At 44.2% G+C, this 21,393-nt stretch overlaps 2 protein-coding genes across 6 annotated transcripts in view; both read right to left on the bottom strand.

Annotated features, from left to right (window-relative positions):
• hoxb3a (homeobox B3a) overlaps positions 1-21,393 on the bottom strand; it is a 92,004-nt gene that overhangs the window by 34,085 nt on the left and 36,526 nt on the right. For all 5 annotated transcript variants that reach the window (XM_038739756.1, XM_038739749.1, XM_038739775.1 and 2 more), the window contains one exon: positions 11,615-11,975. The gene's annotated coding sequence lies outside the window, so the exon portion shown is untranslated. The remainder of the gene's footprint in view (positions 1-11,614; positions 11,976-21,393) is intronic.
• Positions 13,705-20,060, bottom strand: hoxb4a (homeobox B4a). Its single transcript, XM_038691924.1, is given in 3 exon segments — positions 13,705-15,553; positions 15,556-15,828; positions 17,488-20,060. Coding segments are annotated over 3 exon segments (867 nt in total). The 5' UTR covers positions 17,939-20,060; the 3' UTR covers positions 13,705-15,410.

Here is a 21,393-nt window from a genome sequence, read left to right as displayed (position 1 = left end):
ATTGTGTCCCCCCACCCCACACACACACATCTCTGTCTGTCTCTCACCGTGTCTTTCTCCGTCCGTAGAAATGAGGCGAGATATTGTTTTTGACACGGCGGCGGACAGCAGGAATACACATTTTGAAAAGCGCTGCCTCTCGCTGCTACTGCTATTATTATGTGATGGGACGGCGCCCTAATTTGGTTACACTAAGGTTTACACTGGTATGGCCGAGTAGGGAGAGGCACAGAGAGGGGGAGAGAGGATATGGAAGAGCTCAGCCTTGGAAATGTAATTGTAAAGTGATTCCGGGTGCACATCCATCCATCCGTCTAATCCAGTGGCATAGGTGCCTCCCTATATTTGAACTGTAATACACATCTATAATACTAGCCTAATAATAATTATTATCAATAACAGCCGCAATAAAAATAATGATCATTAATATTATCCATAAAAAATATTTTTCTAGCTAATGTTGTATGTATGTAATAAAAATTGTTGAAGCTGCGTTGACTGTCCTCCTTACTTATTGCACTTTGCATATATTACCAGCTGGTTTCACACCAAAACAACACCACACAAGCGTTATCTACTGTAGTGAGTTATGAGGTTAGGCTGTGAAATTGCGTTACCCTATCCCACCCCCCCTCACTTGCTACTAGCAATGGGAAAGGCTAAAAATGGCAACACAACCAATTTACAATGTCTCATTGGGTCATTGCATTAGACTTCCCGTAGCCACAGGAAAGGTGTAAATACGAAATGCAACCGAATTTGATATGAGATACAAACATGGCGGGGGGTAAATCCTCCCGTCTTATTTTCCTCGCCATATTTAAAGAAAAGAAGAAGGCCTGATTCACGGAAAAGGATTTGAGCAAAGGCAGAGACACTGAGTGCTGACATGAATAATGGCACCCAGCTCCATTCCAGCAGACATCCAAAGAAAACACATTGAGAAAAATGCATGAAGAGAGAAGGTGAAAAACAACATGTGCTCAGAGTCAGTGGTTTTATGCATAAGGTGAACTGGACACCACTCAGCACCTCTGCTCTCCTCTAAATAAAAAGCAGCAGATGTATTATGTCATAGACTGTTTTCACTCTGCTATAACAACATGCAGGTAGTCTCGATGACATAAATAGAGCTATACAAATTCCAAAGCCAAGTTGATTCTCCCTGGATAGCTTCTGTCAATACAAAAAATACGTTTAATGATTGGTTTTCATTTTAAACCAGGGCCTAAGCTCGTTGTGCTTGAGAAGCCATGCACTGGAAGCGGCGTCATTTAGATCTTCAGCTTGGCTCCCCTGGCTGAGCTACTTGGATTCACTCACACCTCATGGCTGGATGGATGAGAGTTTCCTGGCCGGCAGGTCCTTTTTTATGAGATTTCACGGCGGCTGAGGCGTGCCCGGTGTGCCAAATTTAAACAAATCTCCCGTTAATTGGTCGCCGCAGTATTTCAAGACCCGGAGCTACAGCCAGCCTCTGTCATACTGAGCATGAAAAAAGGAAAACACCCCTAGTAATAATCAAGTGTAAAAAAGGGGGTGTGTGTGAGGGCATGAATGGAAATGCAGGCAGATATAGAGAGGGAAGAAAGAGAGCTAGGCAGTGACAACAGAGCCGGAACAGAAAGAGGAGGAGAACCGAAAGAGGAGCCCGTGGCCGCCGTGGCGAGATCTCTTCCTCCTCTCCTTCTTCTTCCTCGTTCCGGTGTATCATCGGTCCATCGACCGTCATTTTTCCCCACCGTCTTCCCACAGCGGAGGAAAACATGATTTATCGCGGGCAGCACCATAAACAACAGCACTCCCTCACAAACACACAATGGCAGCCCCGGCCGCACGCTGACACCCTGCCTCACTATAAATCAAGAGAAGTAGCTGGCTGGGTAAAAAAAAAAAGAAGAAGAGAGAGAGAGAGGTGGAGAGAGGGAGAGAGAGGGATGGTCAGAGAGTCGGGCAGATACAGAGAGAGATGTAAAGGCAGACAGGAGGTGATGGGAGAAAGATGGAGGAGAATATCCAAGTGCTTCTTAAAATATAAACAGCCATCGGCATTGCTTTGCTCCCTCTCTCTCTCTCTCTCTCCCACTCCCTCTCTCCGGTTTGCAGGCTGCTCGGCAGCACCGCTTCAACCTATAAACAATGGCTGATGATGATGGGTGGGGGGTGATGTGTAAACAACACGACAGCAACATGCACGATGAGAAAACACGGCGACGAGATGGGTATTTTTGGGGCATATTTACCAAGATGTTAAAAAAGCCTATGATTCACTGAGAGGGATGCGGGCGAAGGCGGCGCAGCGGCGTAGAAGATGAGGAAGAAGAAGTGTGGTTTCCCCCCATGCAGTCCCCTTCCTTCCGCAATACTCACGGTGTCCACAACGACCCGCAAGACACACACCCGTCCAAATTTGTTTTATTGCAGCCTCCTTCTCTCTTTTCTCTTTCCTCTCTCTCTCTCCGTTGGCGTTTCTCAGTGTCTCCTCTTCTCTCCCCCTCTCTCTCTCTCTCTCTTTCGCTCTCTCTCCCCCTCTCACCACTGCTATAGGGGGGCTTGTATTTCTTTTTTTTTTCTCTTTAAAGGACAGTTGAATTTTCGACGTCAGACACACACACACACTGGAGCAGCACCATGTCTTACCGTTATATTCCTGACGAATACATATCTATTCTGCAACCTCTGCATTAATTATTTAATGAGTCACGTGACGTGTTGGTCGGGGCGGGGGTTATCCGTGCGCCTCTCCGTTCGTGGGACCCATCCGGACCAGTGCATGCATGCAGGAGTGATGTGATGCAGGACTTTGTTTGAGTTTTTAAAAAAATATACAACATAAACTCAGTACGGGATCAGTGGGAGGCAATGGGTGGTGTGTGTTAATGTGTGTGTGCTATAAACTGTGAGGTAAAGCAGGGGTAGGCCTGTGACAGACGCATAGAGAGACCGATAAAAGATGATTGTCACCGACTATGTTCGTTCTTAAAAAATGACTGCACGCCTCAGACTCTTTCTTCCTTATTCCTCACTGTCATCTCTTTCTCAGTTGGCCGTTAGTCGACAGAACAAGGGGAATCCCTTATGTTGTCCTGTCTTGTATTTCAATGTACCTGTTTCCAGCAATTTGAAATATTCGATGATGACGGAGCAAAGCACGGGAGTATTTATCTGACTATTGCGCATCACGGTACAGTTTATTTCTCATATTCGGTGTCATGTTAGCGCGTCCTGCAGCTAAACTAAATATTTAACAGCCACCAAGACTAAAGCCAACTGTGTCAGTTCAAACAAATGACGCCAAATTGTTTATTTAATAATTACAAATTCATGTTCCGCATCGAATTGTGGGAGTAAGGCGGCTGGGAATCCGAGAGAAAAAGTCTAAAGCAGACGAGGCCAGGCTTTTTCTCCACATCTGTGGATGTGATGACAATCAGAATCAAATATTCCATTTGGACTAAATTGCCTAAACACGCACCTTCTTTATTCCATTAACAAGTTTTCCTGGTGGGGTGGCTACCGCGCGCGCTCTAATTCATTTAGAAGGAGCCATTTATTTAGAGGGGCGAGTAGGCTACAGGACAGGTACAGGCGGAACCGAGCCGAGAAGAGGGCTGTGAACTAAAGGGAGGCAAAGAGAGAGGGACAGCGAGAAGAAGATCCTTCAGGGACAGAAAGAAGAAGAAGAGAGTGAGCGACAGACAGACACAGAATCTACGGAGAGACAAACCCCCCGTCGCGAGGCCGCGCGGGGCAACAACAATAGAATGCTGGAATCCTTTTGGCGCTCGGTCCCCCGGTTCCAGAGCTCGAGCCGCCTCTAGCAGAACAATGGGGCTCGACACTAAAAAAAATGTTCAGACTGGGAGGCTATAGGGCTAACCTAGCTGCTGAGGAGCTAACAAGAAACGCTTCAAGGTCAAACAATGGGCCGCAGCAGCCTGAAGACACAGGAGCAGAGGGCCATTTGCAAAGCGCCGTGGACCCGCAACACTACCTGCCTCTCTATCCTAAAAATACAAAAGCTCCTCTTATACACAGTTAAGTGTCAATTATCTCCAATCTCATTTTCTCTTATATTTTATTCAACCTAGTAAACAACTGGGAGGCCGGAGAAGTAGTGGCACATAAAAGATGTGTAGTATCAAATACCAAACGCAATTAACGAGAACTATTTGGTGGTGAGAACAAAGCAGAAACGCGGTTTCTAAAAATAAAATCTGCAACATGACAAAGGAATAGAAATAATTAGCAAGAAGGAAACAAATGCGCTTCTAAACCCATTATCAGTGCAACTGCTGGGTGGTAATTTATGTTTTACTCGCTTCTGATGCAGTAAAAACGCACAGAGAGTCCTTTAAACTTGGATCCCGAGCGCCGCGGCGGCTCCCTGAGATTTTACCCACAACAAGATTGAAATCAAACATTTGCGGTGGTGATGATGGCGTCTGTAATGACGCTCATAAATTATAGCAATCACAGTGTGAAACAACAGCTAAGATAAGTAGCAACAGAGACCTGGGCCGGCCTGACAACAGCAATACGGATCAGCTCTGCAAACTTGGCATAGCCGCATGCAAAGCTATTACACACGCAGAACCATTTCAACAGCCTAAACATCTGAATGGTGGTGGGTGGGGGTTGTAGAGTCAACCAGGAGGAGATCCTGAAGTGCTGTAACTCTGTAGCTAAACCATAATACTCTCAAGGCTGCATCTGACAACAGAAAACAGAACGTCTTTGTGAGAGGGACCTGGCTACTTTATAACAACTGCATCAAAAACAAAGCGAGGGGGGAAAAAAATTAAAAGTAGGCTCTCTATACAAACTAATAATTCATATATCTAGCCTGCAGACAATTACAAGCTAAATATAAGCAAGTATTGCGTTATTCAAATCGGTGTAAACATATGGTTTAGGGCTTATTAAACAGTTATTTTAACATGTAGGCACAGAACAATCCCAGAAGCCAATCACTGAAGTGATGTTGGAGTTCTTTGAGGTCTTGGGGGTCTCTTGGTCCGTGATGGATTAAGACAGGTAGATTCTTCCTCCTCGTTAATGATTAACTAGGCTTTGAATAAAAAGAGAGCGACGGAAATGTCTCTTCGTTAAAATGTAGTCGTGAAGTTAAAGTGTCCAGGCGTGATGAAGTGCTTAGATATTGTATCACAAGAGATTATTATTATTATTATTATTATTATTATTATTATTATTATTATTATTATTATTAAAGCCACACTGATCAGACAGAGGACAAGAAGTACAGAGACAGTAAGAGACAGAGAGAGAGATTGATTTACCAAGCCCGGACATCTTGCCTTTTACTGCGGCTCGTAAATCTGTCTCGAGACTGCAGCACGCGCACAACCGTTTTTTTGAAATATATTCTTCTCCTGAACCACACGTGAGGTCTTCCCCCAGTTGTGGGGTTCCACCAGAGACATCCCCGGCTTGGCCGGTTGAGCCCCCATGGCATAGTATAATTGTTCTCTGTTTTATAAATGTTAAGTGCCAATTACAGTCAATAACCAATAACATATGACGATAAACAATTTTAGCATGAACTCCCTCGTTACTGTTTTGTTATCATTATGAACAAAACCGGATTAATATTGGACTCATATTTACAACCCGTCCGCCTGTGCTTTAAACAGGAAGTACAGTGCAGTTTAATAGGCTGCTGCGGCTGTTTGTTGTCAGACATGACAGGATCAATGGCTTTTGAGCAGTGTACAGACCGCCTCATTGTTATCTGTCGAAAGCCTGGAAGAGAGCGTGCTGAGTTACAGTATAGATCAATTACACTTTATAACATTTTAACACTTTTACAGTTACACTTATGCTGCTCTTTAAATTGCTCCCCATCAGATAAAAGCCAACAGCACAACACGCTCTGCATGTGTTTTGACACAGTGTATAGCCACATGCCCATCAGTGTTTGTTTTTGGTTGTTGTTGTTTTGCGTAATAGCCTACTAATGCGCAATTCTAGATTACTGGTGATATAAACTGTAGAGTTAATTGACATGTGATCTTTAATGGTGTGAGTGTTTTGCTCAAATAAACATATGCAAGATCTGTATTTTACATTTAAAGAATAATGCATATATGGAAAGATGGGCTAGCATTATTGCAGACCAGCTTTAAGGGATTTTGCAGTTCCTTGTTGCTCCTTTTGGGAAAGTGTTTAATTTATTGGATGCATATTGTCAGTCGAAATGATCACGGAGGGATAAAAAGCTGAATCATGGTCCAAATGAATTGTTCCGTCGTAAATGAAAGTCGTTGGGCAATTTTGTTACAAATTTCTTGTTTTTCTTATTCCTCTAAATTCTGAAAATGAATGAATGGCTTGCGACAAAATTACTTGAATGTTGAATTAGCCATTCTACTCTTTGTGTCAGATTTGGTGTCCACAGGATTTTATTATAGCTACATAACAGCAGTTAGCGCGTCCTTGTCGTTAGGGTATTGATAAATAAAATGTAAAGGGGGCAGAGGGGTTGTGTAATACTTTAGTATCAATAGACCTGTACAGGCCTAATGCTCCGCCATTAGTCATACAGAGCGCAGAAGCCTATTTATCACTCATATCTAGCGGATATGAGCGCTGCTGTAACACACAAGGGTGGGCTCATCACACCAGGCGTGCCTGTCTCCATTCACTAAATGCAGCATCACCCATACTAACGCTGCTGGACAGCAGGGCCACTTCACAATAAAGAAAAGGCATATGTATGACCTATTCATCAGTAATATTGTATGGATTATTTAATCAGTGATAAGACCTTAGAGTGCTTTAGTATACACAACACGTGGGTCGCCACTTTGTGACCCGACTGCAGATTTGAGGTAAAACAAAAAGAAACTAAAACAATCATCAAAATTTGTGTTTGTTTCAAAAAGCAAATAAAACCTGCTGTTACAGACGGGAAGGGGGGAATCAGACACTCCAGAAGGGTCTGCTTCCCCCCTGTCTAATAAAGGTATAAGCAGTTCTGACAAAGAATAACGGGCCACACACCAAGATTCGGGTTTTCAAATGCTTCATTGCTTGAGGTTACTGATGTGACCACATGCTACTTATTTTGGTTCATTTAATTAGTTAACTATTAAAAATAACTGTTGGTAATCTGTAATACCTATTGACTAACTGTAACACAGACACTGTGCCACAGCATTACAGGCTTCTACAACAGCCTGGCCTGTAAAAAAAAAAAAAAAAAAAGAAAAGAAAAAGTGTGCGCGCGCGTGTTGAAACTTGGCAACCATCATTTGGCTCTCTCTTTTTAATACTTAATAAATGTCTACTTTTAAATCTCTCTCTCACACACACTCTCAGCCGGTGCAGTAGTAAAGCCTGGCAGCCATATATCTCTAGTGACGACCTCCTCCTGAAGCTCGCGCGCCTGCACCGTGACCTCCTTGGCTCCTCGCGCTCTCCAGAATAATAAATTTCTAGTGCAAAGCGGTTGCAACGAGCGCAAGGCAAGAAAAAAAAAGGCGCGGGCGATTTGCCTGGCAATTAGCAAACCACCGCGAGATTCCCCGGGCCAGAGAGAGAGAGAGAGAGAGAGAGAGAGAGAGAGAGAGAGAGAGAGAGAGTTGGTGTAACTGTGTCTTTTGGGTTGCCTGTGACCTGAACATGCATGTCACAGTGCATGTATGTGTGTGCACCCACCCTCTTGCATGTGTGAATGTCTGACTGTGTTGTGAAGCCTGCAGCTTCCTGTGCAAAGCTGCTGTTGAAACATCAGCTCCATCAGCTGGCCCAAACCCTTCAAACATGTCAGTGACAGCAGACTGTAAAGATGAATGCAGCTTCTCTGTGCGCTGCAGGTCAGAGTGAGAGCTGGCTTTACATCTGTCTGCCTGACCCCTTGTTGTTTCATGCTTTTGCTTCACAGACATTTAACTGCTAATCCCGCTGAGATTACAAAAACAAATCTCCTTCTGGATGGAAAAAAGCACCAGGGCAAGTGATAAAGCTGCAGGAAAAACAACTTGCATCAACACACAGGGGCAGACACAAACTTAAAATCACAAGAAGCAATGCATTTATGCAGCACAGTAGCAGGACTTTTAATTTAAGTGTGGTTTTAATGAGCTTGCATGAGCTCAGGACAAAAATTAAATTTACTCCATTCAAGGTTTATACAGAGAAACTTTGCAAACTGCACAGCGTTTAGGTATAAATCAATGAGCAGTGGAGCTATAGCATTAATACTGCTTTAGGGTTAAGTTTTTATTTCCCTGGGTATGCCATATATTTATAATATTGTGTTTTTTTCACGAAATGTATTGTGTATAACGCCGCACACTTTAAAGAAATGCTTTTCCTGCCACAAGGTTTTCTTATTTTAGTTTTGCTTTCAGACATCTTCCTTTCTTGTAATGATGCATTACAACCTATTACAAAGCATTACAGCCATGAGTTTTTACTGCTCTTCATAGAAATGTGAAATGCGCACATAAATTAGAAAACAGATAGATTTTTGGTCTCCGCCAAAGGCTTTGTATGTTCATCCACTACCCATACCTTTAAATCATACATTGGGAATGCCACATTATTTCAGCTTAACTGGCTGTTTAAAGTTGTCTGAGCAAACAGTTAATGCCATGCTGGTGTGCATGATGGTCCTCATTTCATATTATCTTACTCGTTAGCGTCCTGTAAGAAGATTATCTCTTATATCTCTTTCAGTTCAATACTTTGCTGGGAGCATTTCATGTGTAACAAAGGACCAGAAAAACACACAATGTATAAAAGGCCAAGGACAGAATATACAGTGAGGTCAAACTTATTAAGAACTAGAAGATCCAAAGTTAACTGGATCTGCCATTTGTTTGGTTCCCATGCTTGATCATTCATGATGAATAGTTGCTCCATCTACTATTAGGGTGGAACCGAATATCAAACCAGCAGTTTTTTGAAGCATCATGTCAGTGGCAACAAGTACTGTAGGGAAACCGAGAGAAGCAGAGTCAACTATTCTCAAGAAGGAAGATAGGCAACTTCCAGTTTAATAATAAGAAGATGGTCAGGTAAACAAAAAGTCACAGGTCTAGTCCCAAGAACTCCCACTAGTCCCACTGAAGAGACCTTAAAGCAACACTGAACCACATCCTGCGTTCACCAGAAAACCGCACCTCAGTGACTGAAAATGACATGTTTATTTCAGTAGATCAAGTAGATCAATGTTTTAGATGTATGGATCTGTGCAGAGCTTTATTGCACAACAAGTGAGTGTAAGCATGGTGCAAGATAATGCATAGGTAATACTATTAAATGTTGCATGTCTTCAGAGACCTTGGTGAAATGTAAAATGAAGGCAAAAGCAAACACTGAATGGGAAACATTTTATGATAATGAAGGCACGGTGAAAGCAAACTGACCAACATAATTTTCCCCAGATGCCATTTTCCCTTTGATTAATCAGTACTCCCCAGCATGCACACAGCACCCCTTGCAGCTGCAGGTCCAACGCATTCTCCAGGCTGGAAAATGGGTTACTACAAAACAGCTTGTCAAAATGAGTGCGTTGTCCTAAATTTTACCAAACACATCCTAGTGTAAGATTCCCCTCCTGAATACAGCGTGCAAACATGGCTGCCACCAGTCTGGAAGTTAAAAAGGCTGCACAGCAGCTTTTCAGCAAGCCAATCAGGAGGGGCAGACTCTGTTTACACTGAGGTCCCAGTCTGTCTAAATACTGTCCAGCATCAGGCTGCACATTCTCTGTGTTTCAGCCTGTCTGCAGGCCTGGCCGGCCCTTTCATACCAAATCATACTGTTAGAATGTCTCACAACACCTTTTGTTAGTGTCCAATGCTTTAGATTGAGAAAGAACACCACATTTGCAAAGCTCTGCTATTAAATGACATATTAACTAAAATTTGAGACAATTGCTTTGAGGAACAATTTTCAAAACAGTATCCATGTAGTAGGGGCAAGAAATATGCTAACAGTGAAAACATATTCCAAAAGGCTCTTATGTTTGTGAATCAACAACACAACCCTGTGTAACTGACACTCAGCGCTGGACTGTAGCTGACCCCTGCCCAGGTGGTTGGCTTACTTGTCTGTCTGTCTGGGCTACAGTGCCCTGAACTCGGCCTGTTTTGACTAAGTGGCCCAGGGGCTCCGGAGGTCTGGAAATGTCCGAGGGAGTGGAGGGTCCAGCAGCCTTGCGAGGTCAAGGGGGACCAGGAGTGGTGGGGGTTGCTGTGTGTGTGTGTGTGTGTGTGTGTGTGTGTGTGTGTGTGTGTGTGTGTGTGTGTGTGCAGGGGTAACCACGGGTCAGCCTCTGGCTTCAGAGCCAGTGGACCTCATCGGTCACAAAAACGTGTCCCCTGGTTGAACCCTCTGTGGCCGCAGCTTGGCCATTCCCCTGCCCCTGCATGACCACTCGATTCATCGATTTGTTCCTCCTCCACCTCTCCCTCTCTCTTTCTGCTTCTTCTTCCTTAAATTTCTCATTTCTTTCTCTTACTCCTCCACGCATCGCCTCACACCATGACTCGCATCCCCATGAGGGTCTGGAACCCCTCCACCAGAACCGCTGAACTTTTTATTTTTAATCCCGGGCAGATTGATTTCTGAAGGGTCAAACAGGAGTGAGTGCTCGGCTCAGCAGATACCAAAGGCCTGAGCGCGCACGGCGAACGGCGATCGTTCGCAGTTCATTTGGAAAGCCTTGTAGATCGTTTGTTTTGGGAGTAAATTGTTTTGGAGCGCAACCGCTGGAGTATCCATTAACCAGCGCTCCCCCAGTTCTTTTAATTTTTCTTTTCACCCTCCCTCCTCCCCTTGCATCCCTCTCTCCAATTGAGCACCGAATTATTCATATTCCTACTGCAGCCTCCATGGCCTGTTCGCACCTGGCCGTTAAAACACACACACATGCACACACGCGCGCACATGCAACCGTATCTCATTAAAAGCTATAGGCCTAAACCACAGCAACACTTTATAACCGCAGTAGCACAGCCAAGACACAATGTATAATAAGCTCCGGGTGAACCAGGAATTATTCACGTGGCCCATTCTGTCATACATTAGCTACAGTGTTTCTGAAATTTCCAGGAGTAATAGCCTGCACAGACGATTGTGCAGGCTATTTAGTTCGTATCAAATTGCATCATATCAGCCAGCTGAATCTGAAAAAAGACCTGTTTCATCAGAACGATCAACCCAAACCTTGTGCATAAAAGACGCACAATAGCACATTTTATGCACAACAGATGCTCAAGGAGCGACAGGCCTCCAGAGTGTCAAGCAGACGCAGAAGTGACACCACCTCAGCAAAAGGGGACGGGAACAGTTGCACAAACTCAAGAGGAAACAGAAAACAGCACAACACAAGCCCCTCATTTGTAACTGTGTAGCTGCATGCACAAACAACACACACACACACACACACACTTCCAAACACAAACACTCAGTTCCAAAAGTCCGTGTGCTAAAATCAAAGCCCCCACGACCATAAATGCCCCCTCCGCCTGACCTCGCCAAATGCGCAGGGGGCAATAAAACCATAAAAACGCCACCGAGGCATCAGACACAGAGGAGCAAGAGAGGCAAAGACAGAAAATGAAGTTCCCAGGCCTCTTACCTTAGACGCCACCACTTCCAGCGACCTCTGGGCCATCTTCCTCTGCGCCATGAGGGCTCTCTCGCTGGTTTGTTGGAGATTCTTTGGGAGGATTTTCTTCTTTCCAATGAGGAAGAAAACTGTTTTTTTTTCTTATGGTAGGATACTTGTTGAGTGTGACAAAAATAGGTTCCTGATGGGTGGGAAAGTGACGTATATGTGTATGTATGTATGTGTGTGTGAGGAGGGTGTGCAGGTGGGGGGGGTGTGGGGGGGTGGTCTTCCAAGTGTCTTCTAAGACGTCTTCTTTTACTTCTCTGTCTGTCTCTCTGTTCCTTGCCCCCCTCTCTCTCTCTCCTGGCAGAAGGGGTCTTGTGTGTGGCTGCCGGATGACAATAGAAAGAAGAAGGAGAAGTGTTTAAAGAAGAACAAGTGATTAATGATTTTTCTTGTATAATTCTCGCATTTTTCTTGTGGTGCCGTCCCCCCTGTCCTGTCCAGAAATAATGGCGGTGAACTTTTTAACAGGGTTGGGGGGGGTAAAGGGTGGGGGTGGGCACCCTCACAAAAATCTGCTCCCATTCAGAGATGCGGCAGAAGGCCGCGGCTGATAAAGGACGCCAGAAAAGAGAAAAAGGATTCCTTGGTGGATTTTATTGTGCGCGGTGTCACCCTGCACGCAAATTCATTTATTTCAAATCGGACCGCAAATGCTCAGGGGCTTTAGGGGTTATTGTGGAGGAACATATGTGTGTGGATATTGGGGAGGGGGTGTCTGTTTAGACGCTCCAATATTGGACAATTGGTGTGTATTGAAAATTACAGCATTCAGACACACATAGGCTATGTGGCGATCTTATGTGAGGAGAGGTGCACCGCCTGGGGGTTCGTGTAGCCTATATGTGGAGGAGGGGATATTAAACCTTATAGAGTTCACCAGAAAATAAGAATATATATAAGTATATCTCTCTTATGTGGTGAACTCTCTATAAATAGTGGAAATTAATGCACATTCTGGAAAGGCAGTCACGTTGGAGCGGAGTATATATACATACATATATATATATAAAATTTTTCAGTAATGAAACTAACATGTTTCAACTTGCAGGCTTACAAGCCTATTCACGATTCACAATATGTAAGGCTTTACCATTTTAGCGCAGCATGTGTGTGTGTGTGTGTGTGTGCGAGCACACATAGGTGTACAGTTTGATAGGAGGGCGGTTTTAGCGCTGGGGGAGCCTTTCATAAACAGGAAGAAAACAGATAAATGGGCAGAGGGAGTCTCTGTGGCAAGAGGCCCAGGGAGAAATCAACCAACAAGTAATAGGGAATCTTCTCTGGGCCGAGGAATACGAGCGGACCAATTTGGGGGGCACACTTTTTTTGTTTAAAGTTCATCGAGAGGAATGCTATTTTCTCGTTCTCCCCCCTCTTGCTCTATATTTTTCGATACCTGCTCTAAGAAAAGAAAATGAAAATTAATACGGGAGCCGCGCCTTACAAAAGAAGCCATTCGTCTTGTTGATTATCTATTTGGTTGTCAGGGTTTGAGCTATGGCGCCGGCCCGCTCCCTTTTTGTAATATATAAAAAAATAAAACACACCGCACCGGTCCAGAAAACACCGATAGGAAAAAAAAAACTGTTCTGCAAAAATTACTCTCATTAAAGCATTAAAAGACCACGAAGCGAGAAACTATTTAATGTTTTTTCCTCTTCTTCAGAACCAGAAGAGGAAGGGAGGGGTTGTCCCGTACTCTGCGTCGGGCCAGTGCAAGCGCGTCTGAGCAGCCGTTAAATTAACGGGAGAACGAGAGTGAAACGGAGGGACGGTTTGTGATTTAAAACGAGATTACAGGACGTAATGTACCAAGATCACTCACGGCCGGGAAAGATTAATCATCGCAGGCTGCTGATTTCTCAAGACAGCTCGCTGTGCGTTTGTAGGCAAAACCAACACTGAAATGAAATGAAATTATTTGTTGTGAGTGCACGTGGGCGCGTGTGAATGTACGCTTTAAACACACCCGTCACCGTTAAACTCTCCACCAAAAGAAACGGGACAAATGGTCATTTTTGAGAGAGGAAATGAGAGGAGAGGATAGAAAATGACACTTTTTTAGCCATTTATTTAAATTTCTATGAACTATTTACAAATAATAGGAAGGTAGACACTGAGGAGGTATAAGCAGAGAGAGGAGCAAATTACATACCGGAGGAGGTAACACATGTTCAACAATACCATCATCATTATCATCACCAATAACGATAGAAACGGATCTTTGGAATGTAAATAAAATAACATCAATTAAAATAAAAATACTAGCAGAATAAAATACCTAAAAAAGTGGCACAAGGAGACATAGCAGAGAGAGGAGGAGAAGCAGATACGAAAAAGGAAGTGTGTGCGCATTTAATGTGCGGAGAAAGGAGAGACAAAAGGAAAGGATAGAAAAATAAATCAACATCATTCAGACATGCGATAAAAAGCTCCTTATTTTTCCGAGTGTCCCTGGCCAGAACAACTGTTTATAATTAAATTACATTTTAAAAATGTCCACATACAAGAAATTAATAGCGCTTTTTTTGTATTGCAAGTAACAATAATTATTATAATAACTCGTCACACATTTTCAAAAATATAAAAGCTGGAAAAGCTGTCACTTCATTAAACGAGCAAGAGAAAATAAAATGACCAAAAATAAAATAATATATAAGTACAACTGAGGTAATAGGTAGTAGCCTACATTGTATAGTGCTGCGTTCATAATGTAGTCTTGAGCTATTTGTACCAGGATTTTGGTTTGGATAGTGTCCTTTGTTTAGGCAGCTTTATAAACCCTGTTTGGCACGTAGTGGAAAATGCCTTAATTTAACTTTATTTCACTTGACTCACCCTGTCACTCTGTTTCCCTGTATACAACATCACACAATGAACAATCCACGGACCACACAAACGCTCCATGTCATTCTCAGCAATAACAGCATAAAGTATAATTTTACAATCAACACTGAATTCAAAAAGAACTATAATTAAAATTTGAAAAGCTATATTTTGTCATTAAACAAAACAGAAATACCAACAGTTATAATGATAACAGCAAGACAGAAAACTGCCTGGTGTCATTTTGGATCATACCGAAGGTTATAGTCGATGTTAGAGTAGCTACTATAAGGGCGGACAGAGGGATGTGGGCATGCACGGGTTTTGTATGTGTGTAAGAATACTTCTCTTGACGAAACGAGAGTTCCATTAATTACACGTGCGCGTGTGAGTGGGGTGGGTGGAGGGGGGTTGAGGGATAGTGATTTGGGAAAGGGGTGCGGGGGGTAGGGGCGAGGGGTAATGGGCAGAGCCGCGGTGCACCCCTTTGCTTTGTACCCGCAGAGTAAACATGACAAATGGGGCCCGAGCTTGGCATGATTAAAGATGAAAACGAGGATCCATCTTCACCAAAAACGTCTCGGATAGAAAAAAGAAGGACAGAAACCACACGCATGCGGGCACGTTATCCTCGGCCCACCATCTTATGCTCTGTCATAGAGAGGGAGAGAGAGAGAGGAGTATAAAAAGACAGAAATATAAAAAGCAGAGAGAGAGCTGGGGGATAGAAGCAAAGAAGCGGCCGCATCATATTCTCAGTTCTTTCAGTCTTCTTCTTCTTCTTTTGTTCATTTCATTTTTTATGAATGGGAAATTCCCCCACACCCCCTCCCACATCATAGCGTCATTTTATAGTGTGAAACATCAGCACCCATCAGGGCCGATCAGGCAGCAATGACATCCCTCCATCCCTCCCTCCAGAGCAAAGGCATTATTCCGGTCCAAAGTGCAGGCTTCGGTGGTTAGAAGCGTGGCTGCTGCTTCGGAGTTCAGTTTGGGAATCAGGGAAAGGGAGGGCAACATCAGACAAAGAGCCAGAGAACCGGGCTATAGGGACCCGGTGCGGTTCTGGGACCCGGTTAGAGCCGGGGAGTTTGTGTTATTGTTGCTGGCCCCGGAGCGGACCTTGGTGTTTGGCAGCTTGTGGTCCTTCTTCCATTTCATCCTCCGGTTCTGGAACCAGATCTTGATCTGCCGCTCTGACAGACACAGCGTGTGCGCGATCTCCACCCTGCGCCTGCGCGTCAGGTACCGGTTGTAGTGGAACTCTTTCTCTAGCTCCAGGACCTGCTGGCGCGTGTAGGCCGTCCGCGAGCGCTTCGGCTCACCCCCTGTGTAGTTTGAACTCACTGTGGGGAACAACGAGAATATATGATCATCACAACATTAACCACTCAAAAAACAACAACAGCAAAAAATACTTCCAAAAGGTAGCATAATAATAAAGTGTAGATAAACTGGCTGCACTATAAACTTCAGAATACAGAATATCACCCTGTTTTCAGATTTACAACCCTGCATTACCATTGTAGAAAAAGATGCAGGCGTTATTAGCCAAGTAAAATATCAGCTTGCACTAAAAATACACAGAGCATTGTTTTATATCCAGTGGCTTGCCCTCATTAAAGAGGAAGCAACACAGCAGTCCATTGCTCCAGCAACTTCCAAAACTAAAAACAGCACTTCAAGCTACAGGGAGAAAAACATGTCGGTACATTATGAGCTGGACCTACTGTGGTAGAACACAAAATGGCTGTAACCTTGGCAGACCCTTTAATGACTGCAATCCTCTTTTATTCTATAACAAATCTTCTCAACAAATGTTACAGCTGAACTCGCTTATCGTGCACCGCAGTTTGCAGCAGAGGTTCTGTATTTTCAGGGAACACGTGTTGTCAGGTGTCATTTTAGGCCCTGCGGCGGAGTGAATCCTCCCAGCACAGCCTGCCTGACGCTGGTGTCTAAATGTTGTGATCTAAGTGCAAATCGGCGCCACGGCCGCATTTAAAGCTAGAAAAACTGCTGTTCTGGCACGTTTGCGCACGCCCGACCAGGACTGGCAGAAAATATAAATAGGCTACATAAAGACAGCAAGAGCAGCAGAGAGCCAACTGAGCAGTTACAATTTCTTTCAGTGACCTTATGCACAGATGCCACGGACTGAGAGCAAGCAGGAGCACTGTCTGTCTTCTATAAACTGGTTGAAAATAAAGGTGGTGGGGGGCGCAGCAGCAACACGACGGCACTGAATGGGCGAGTGGGTAATGATTCAACAAATCCCCGAAACCACAGCCGTACAGCAGCAAGCAAACATGCTGCAGCCGAGTTCGCTGTCTCCTAAAACAAGACAGCTAGAAAATCTAAGAGAGTTTTGTTACCGAGTGAACTACCCGGTGGAGTGAATGCATTACGGTGACTTTGCAAAAGGGGCATTTTGTCGCCGTTCGCTCCGCTTATCCCAGTACGCAACAGACAGCAAGTCTATTACTATAACATTACAGAGAAGCCATAATAGACTGGAGCTATTCGGTTTTACATTAGTGTTTTACGGCCGGCTCCACAAACATGAATATTTCAGCTGCCATAAAACTTTCCCTCCCCTGGAACAACGAGTGGGGAAGAAGACTCGACAGCGTAAAGTACACCGTTTATACAACCCGACCACTTAAAATCAAATTACCAAAGCATAAAAGCTAACTTATGGGCTCGGTCTGAGTTGTCATAAGGCGAGGAATTAGAGCAGACGAGCATGAGATCGGACTTCAAAAGGCACCTCAGCGGAGAGGTGTAATAAAAATTTATGGAGGGTGTAATTATATTGGCCCCGCAAACAGACGACCGTAAATCTCGACCCAAGGGCTACTCTTCTACTTGTAACAGAAAACAGGGAAAGGAAGCCGTAGATTTTGACGGTGGACACATAGCCGACTGCATGGGTTTCAACTGCAGGCACAAAGGCGCAGCGAGAGAGAAAGGGGGAGAGGGAGAAGTTTGCATGCAGCACTTACCGATGTTTACATGGACTTTCTTCATCCAAGGGTAGACTACGGGGTCCTTGCGAGTACTGCCGGGGGATGAAGTGCTTTGGCTGTGAGGCGTTTGTCCGCAAGACGGAGGCGGGCTGGGAGTCACCGAGTCGCATCGGTGGCTCTGCTCCGGGACCGGAGTGGTCTGCAGCCCGGCCGGGGGGATGACGTGACCCCGAGGGGACATCACCACCGAAGCGGGCTGCCCTGCGCGCTGGCACGGCGTGTACGGCGGCTCGGCTCGCTGCTGCTGGTGGTGCTGATGGTGGTGGTGGTAGAGAGAGTCCGGTTGAAAGGCAGCAGGCTCCTGCCTCTGGGAGCTGTAATAGTCCGGAGAGTGGCTGGGCAGATAGTCGCTCTGTGAGTATTCCTCGCATGGTGGGAACTTCGGGTCCACATAGTTGGAGTTGATCAAATAGGAGCTCATGGCCATTAATTTCAGTCTTTTTGTGGAATTGCACCTACTCGGAAAATATATAACTAAAATATATATCTCATCCCTTTACTCTTCGGTTATTCCTGTTCCGTTGAACCCTCCTACTTTTCTGTCAAGTGAACAAAGTTAAGAAGCCACGTGACGACAGCTGGCCAATGGCGCGCCTCCAGGACGGACCCCGGATAAGGAAATGGGATTAAGCGTATACACAGCCCCCGCACGCGCATCATCATATGGCCTCAGTTTGTGCAATCACAGTCGTACAATACTTTCCCCTCTGCCTCCCCGTGTCTCTCTGCATATCTCTGCACCACATGTCGGCACGTCCTAAGCAGGCAGAGAATCACAACAATAACAAAGCGCGTCGGACAAGCTAAAAATACATTCCGCTCCATCTGAAGCCGCGCTCAGGGACGCGCGCGCATGGACGAGCAACAGAGTACAGTAGATGACAAGTCCTCCCTTTCTGCAATCGAATCCTTCCTCCCGTTACGCGTCTGGCTGGAGCTTCAAATAGGAAAAAAAATAAAGAAAACAGAAAAAAGAAGCAGCAGAAATAACACGCTTGGGGGGATTTAAAGTGGCGCCTGCACCACCCCCTGTGTATATATTTGGGTGTGTGTAGGGACGTGCTTGCCAAAGCTTTTTTCTTTTTTTTTCTCTTTTTAAATCGCTAATAACGGGGAGTGGGAGAGGGCCTGGCACGCTGCGCCGCCACCCAGCAGCAGCACTGTGTCAGAGATAAATCTGGCTTGTTTAGGATCGATAGAAAATTCATCAACTAATTCAGGTTACGCGGCCTCCTAAATCACTAGCAGACCTTTGCATTAGCAACGAGAATCAAGCACCGTTTCCCACTTTAAAACCCGTGTTGCTCCAACAGGCGCCCATTCCAAATGTGACTCCCCTTGCATGGTAATTCAGCCTCAGCCAGAGTCGCCTTTTGCCTGGCTTAAAAAAAAACCCAGGATTTATTCCCCACCACTTTGCGATATTAACATCACTGGCATAGCAAGTCCACATTTCCCCATTCATTCAGAATGTGCGCCTGCTTTTGCCCTTGAGCTGTGCATTACTGAACAGAGATACACAGCTCTTTGTTTTTCCTCCAGTAGGGAATTCATCCCCAACATTGAAACGCTCACTCTATAGCTGCCACTTCCATACTGTCTCCCCATTTCAAACACTAACACTACAGTCTCACTGTGAACCGCTGTCACTTTCTCACTGCTATAAAATAGACAATAGACACAATAAAACAAGGGCTTACACATGTATTACACAGAGTGAAGACGCACAGAAACTAGGTAGCACTCTGCATTCTATGAATAACCATAATTATGTCCCAGCATTCTCGCCTAACAAGTTTTACAGTAACCTCCTTTAATTCCAGTAAATCTGATTGCTGTAGTTGCTGTGTCTCTTCAGCAGCGCCAAAACAAAAAAACATAAAATCTACAACAAAAACGAAGTGATGTTCTCCCAATCAAAAGGAGGCTGTTCTGCATTTTGTTATCAGGACCAAAGGTGCGCGCGCACAGACACAAGCAAGATGATGGAGATATCCAAGTCCTTTGTTTCCAGAAAATTGACCGTCTCTAAATCGAAACCTTACCCCCCAAACGCACGCGCGCGCGCGCGCGCACACACACACACACACACACAACCCCCTATAGGCCTTTCTAGATGAACAGTAAAGCCGACCACATCATTTTTCACCAAGACAAATAATAAATAAAAAACAATTCAACCTGGAGTTGGCCTTTAAAAATGTGAGGCGGTTTGATGATCGAAAAAAAACAAACACAAAATGTACAAGAGCTGGAGTGGGTTTTCATCACTTTGGAGGGTAACAACATGGTGCTTGATCCACACAAGCGCTCCTAAATAACACAATGATAACCAAATAACCACAAATAAAGTCCTGCAGTAAATTAATAGGCGATGTCTGTGCTAAAAAGAAATAAACATTCGTTGAAGATACACATTTTGTACCCTTCACAGCCTTTTGCAAATTCAAATATAAAGCAGCGATCCATAATTAAGAAAGGCGTCCCAACCCAATGACAGCAGCCAAAGGCCTCTCCTCCCTGTGCTGGATCCATCGCTGCCGTCGTGTATAAATCAACTATATACTCCCCTAGAAGCGAATTTGTGATTCTTTAATGATTTTTACACAAATCCGGATCTACAGGGTAGATATAGAAGACAGCGGCTCTCTGGAGGCACGAGGTTACACCGTCGATAGACCTTTATTGCTTTCATAAACTCCCTGCCGCACACCCACACGCGAATATTTCCATCCATACTGTCTCTGACCCCTGACCTCCCCACTGCTGGTGGGGAACTGGGAAATTAAGTTTTAATGCTGTGACACTTTGTGTAAGCCAAGGCCAACGATGAAGCAGCAGCTGACTCGCAAATAAAGAAGGCAAAATAGAAGAAACATATTTGCCGTTTTTGTTTTGCTTTCAGAAAGTGATGGACAGGAGAGGAAGGACGACAGGTGTGTGTGTGTGTGTGTGTGTGAAGCTGTGTTATAGGCCTGTGTAAATCATGTTTCCATATGCAGCTTTAAATGGGAACCAGCGAATTAAATCTTGACTAAGAAAATAAAGGCCTACTCTGTTTAGTTTAACGGAATGTACAATGAATTGTTTATCACGTATGCTGTTGCAGTGAAAGTCAATGCATATAGTAGCCTATTATTATAGGTACTCCGGGGATTGTGAAATATTATGTTATAAAATAATATTTTTTTTATCCTATATATGGTCAAGTACACTTCTGCTATTGATCAGGCCTCTGTCACTGACAAAGCTTTTTATTTCACCTTTTTATCAATTTGAATATTTAAACCTGAAACGAATGTTCAACCTCCAAATATTCCTTAAGCTTTCCATCCATTTAATAACCACACAAATTCTTATTAAAATGACAGAATTACAGTTCACTTGTAGTTACCCAAGAGAGAGAGAGAGAAAAAAAAATACTTGGCAGCTCCAACCGTGGACCGTTCTAACAGGATGAACACAATTTAATGAAAGAAAAGACTGATCGCTTGGCACGGGGACACCGTCCTATCAGAAATTGTTCTGAACGATCTGACTGAAGAATGGATGGACCAATGAATAAATGAGTAAATGTCCCTTCACCGTGGTAAATTAATTGCAGTCTGTCTCTAAAACTCTGATTTAACTGAATTAAAGAGTGATCTGACCCACACACACAAGGGCCTGCACTCCATAATCTTTCTTTCGTCCGTTCTTTCTTTCTTTCTCAATAGAAACTAGTTTATATTTTAGTGCATATCGCATTGACCAGCTGTGGAAATACATAATTTAAGTGCAAATAAATAAAATACCAATGGCCTAATATGTGAAAATGCTGCCGCTCCTGGTGCAGTTTGAAGCTCTTCATGCTTTCACATGAACGTGTTTTTCCTGCTATAT

The sequence above is a fragment of the Micropterus salmoides genome, unplaced genomic scaffold, assembly GCF_014851395.1.
Source record: "Micropterus salmoides isolate LMB-PRFRI ecotype aquatic unplaced genomic scaffold, ASM1485139v1 Ms_hic_scaffold_10, whole genome shotgun sequence".
In the NCBI taxonomy this organism is placed as follows: Eukaryota; Metazoa; Chordata; class Actinopteri; order Centrarchiformes; family Centrarchidae; genus Micropterus; species Micropterus salmoides.
This window is presented reverse-complemented; position numbering and strand designations above follow the sequence as displayed.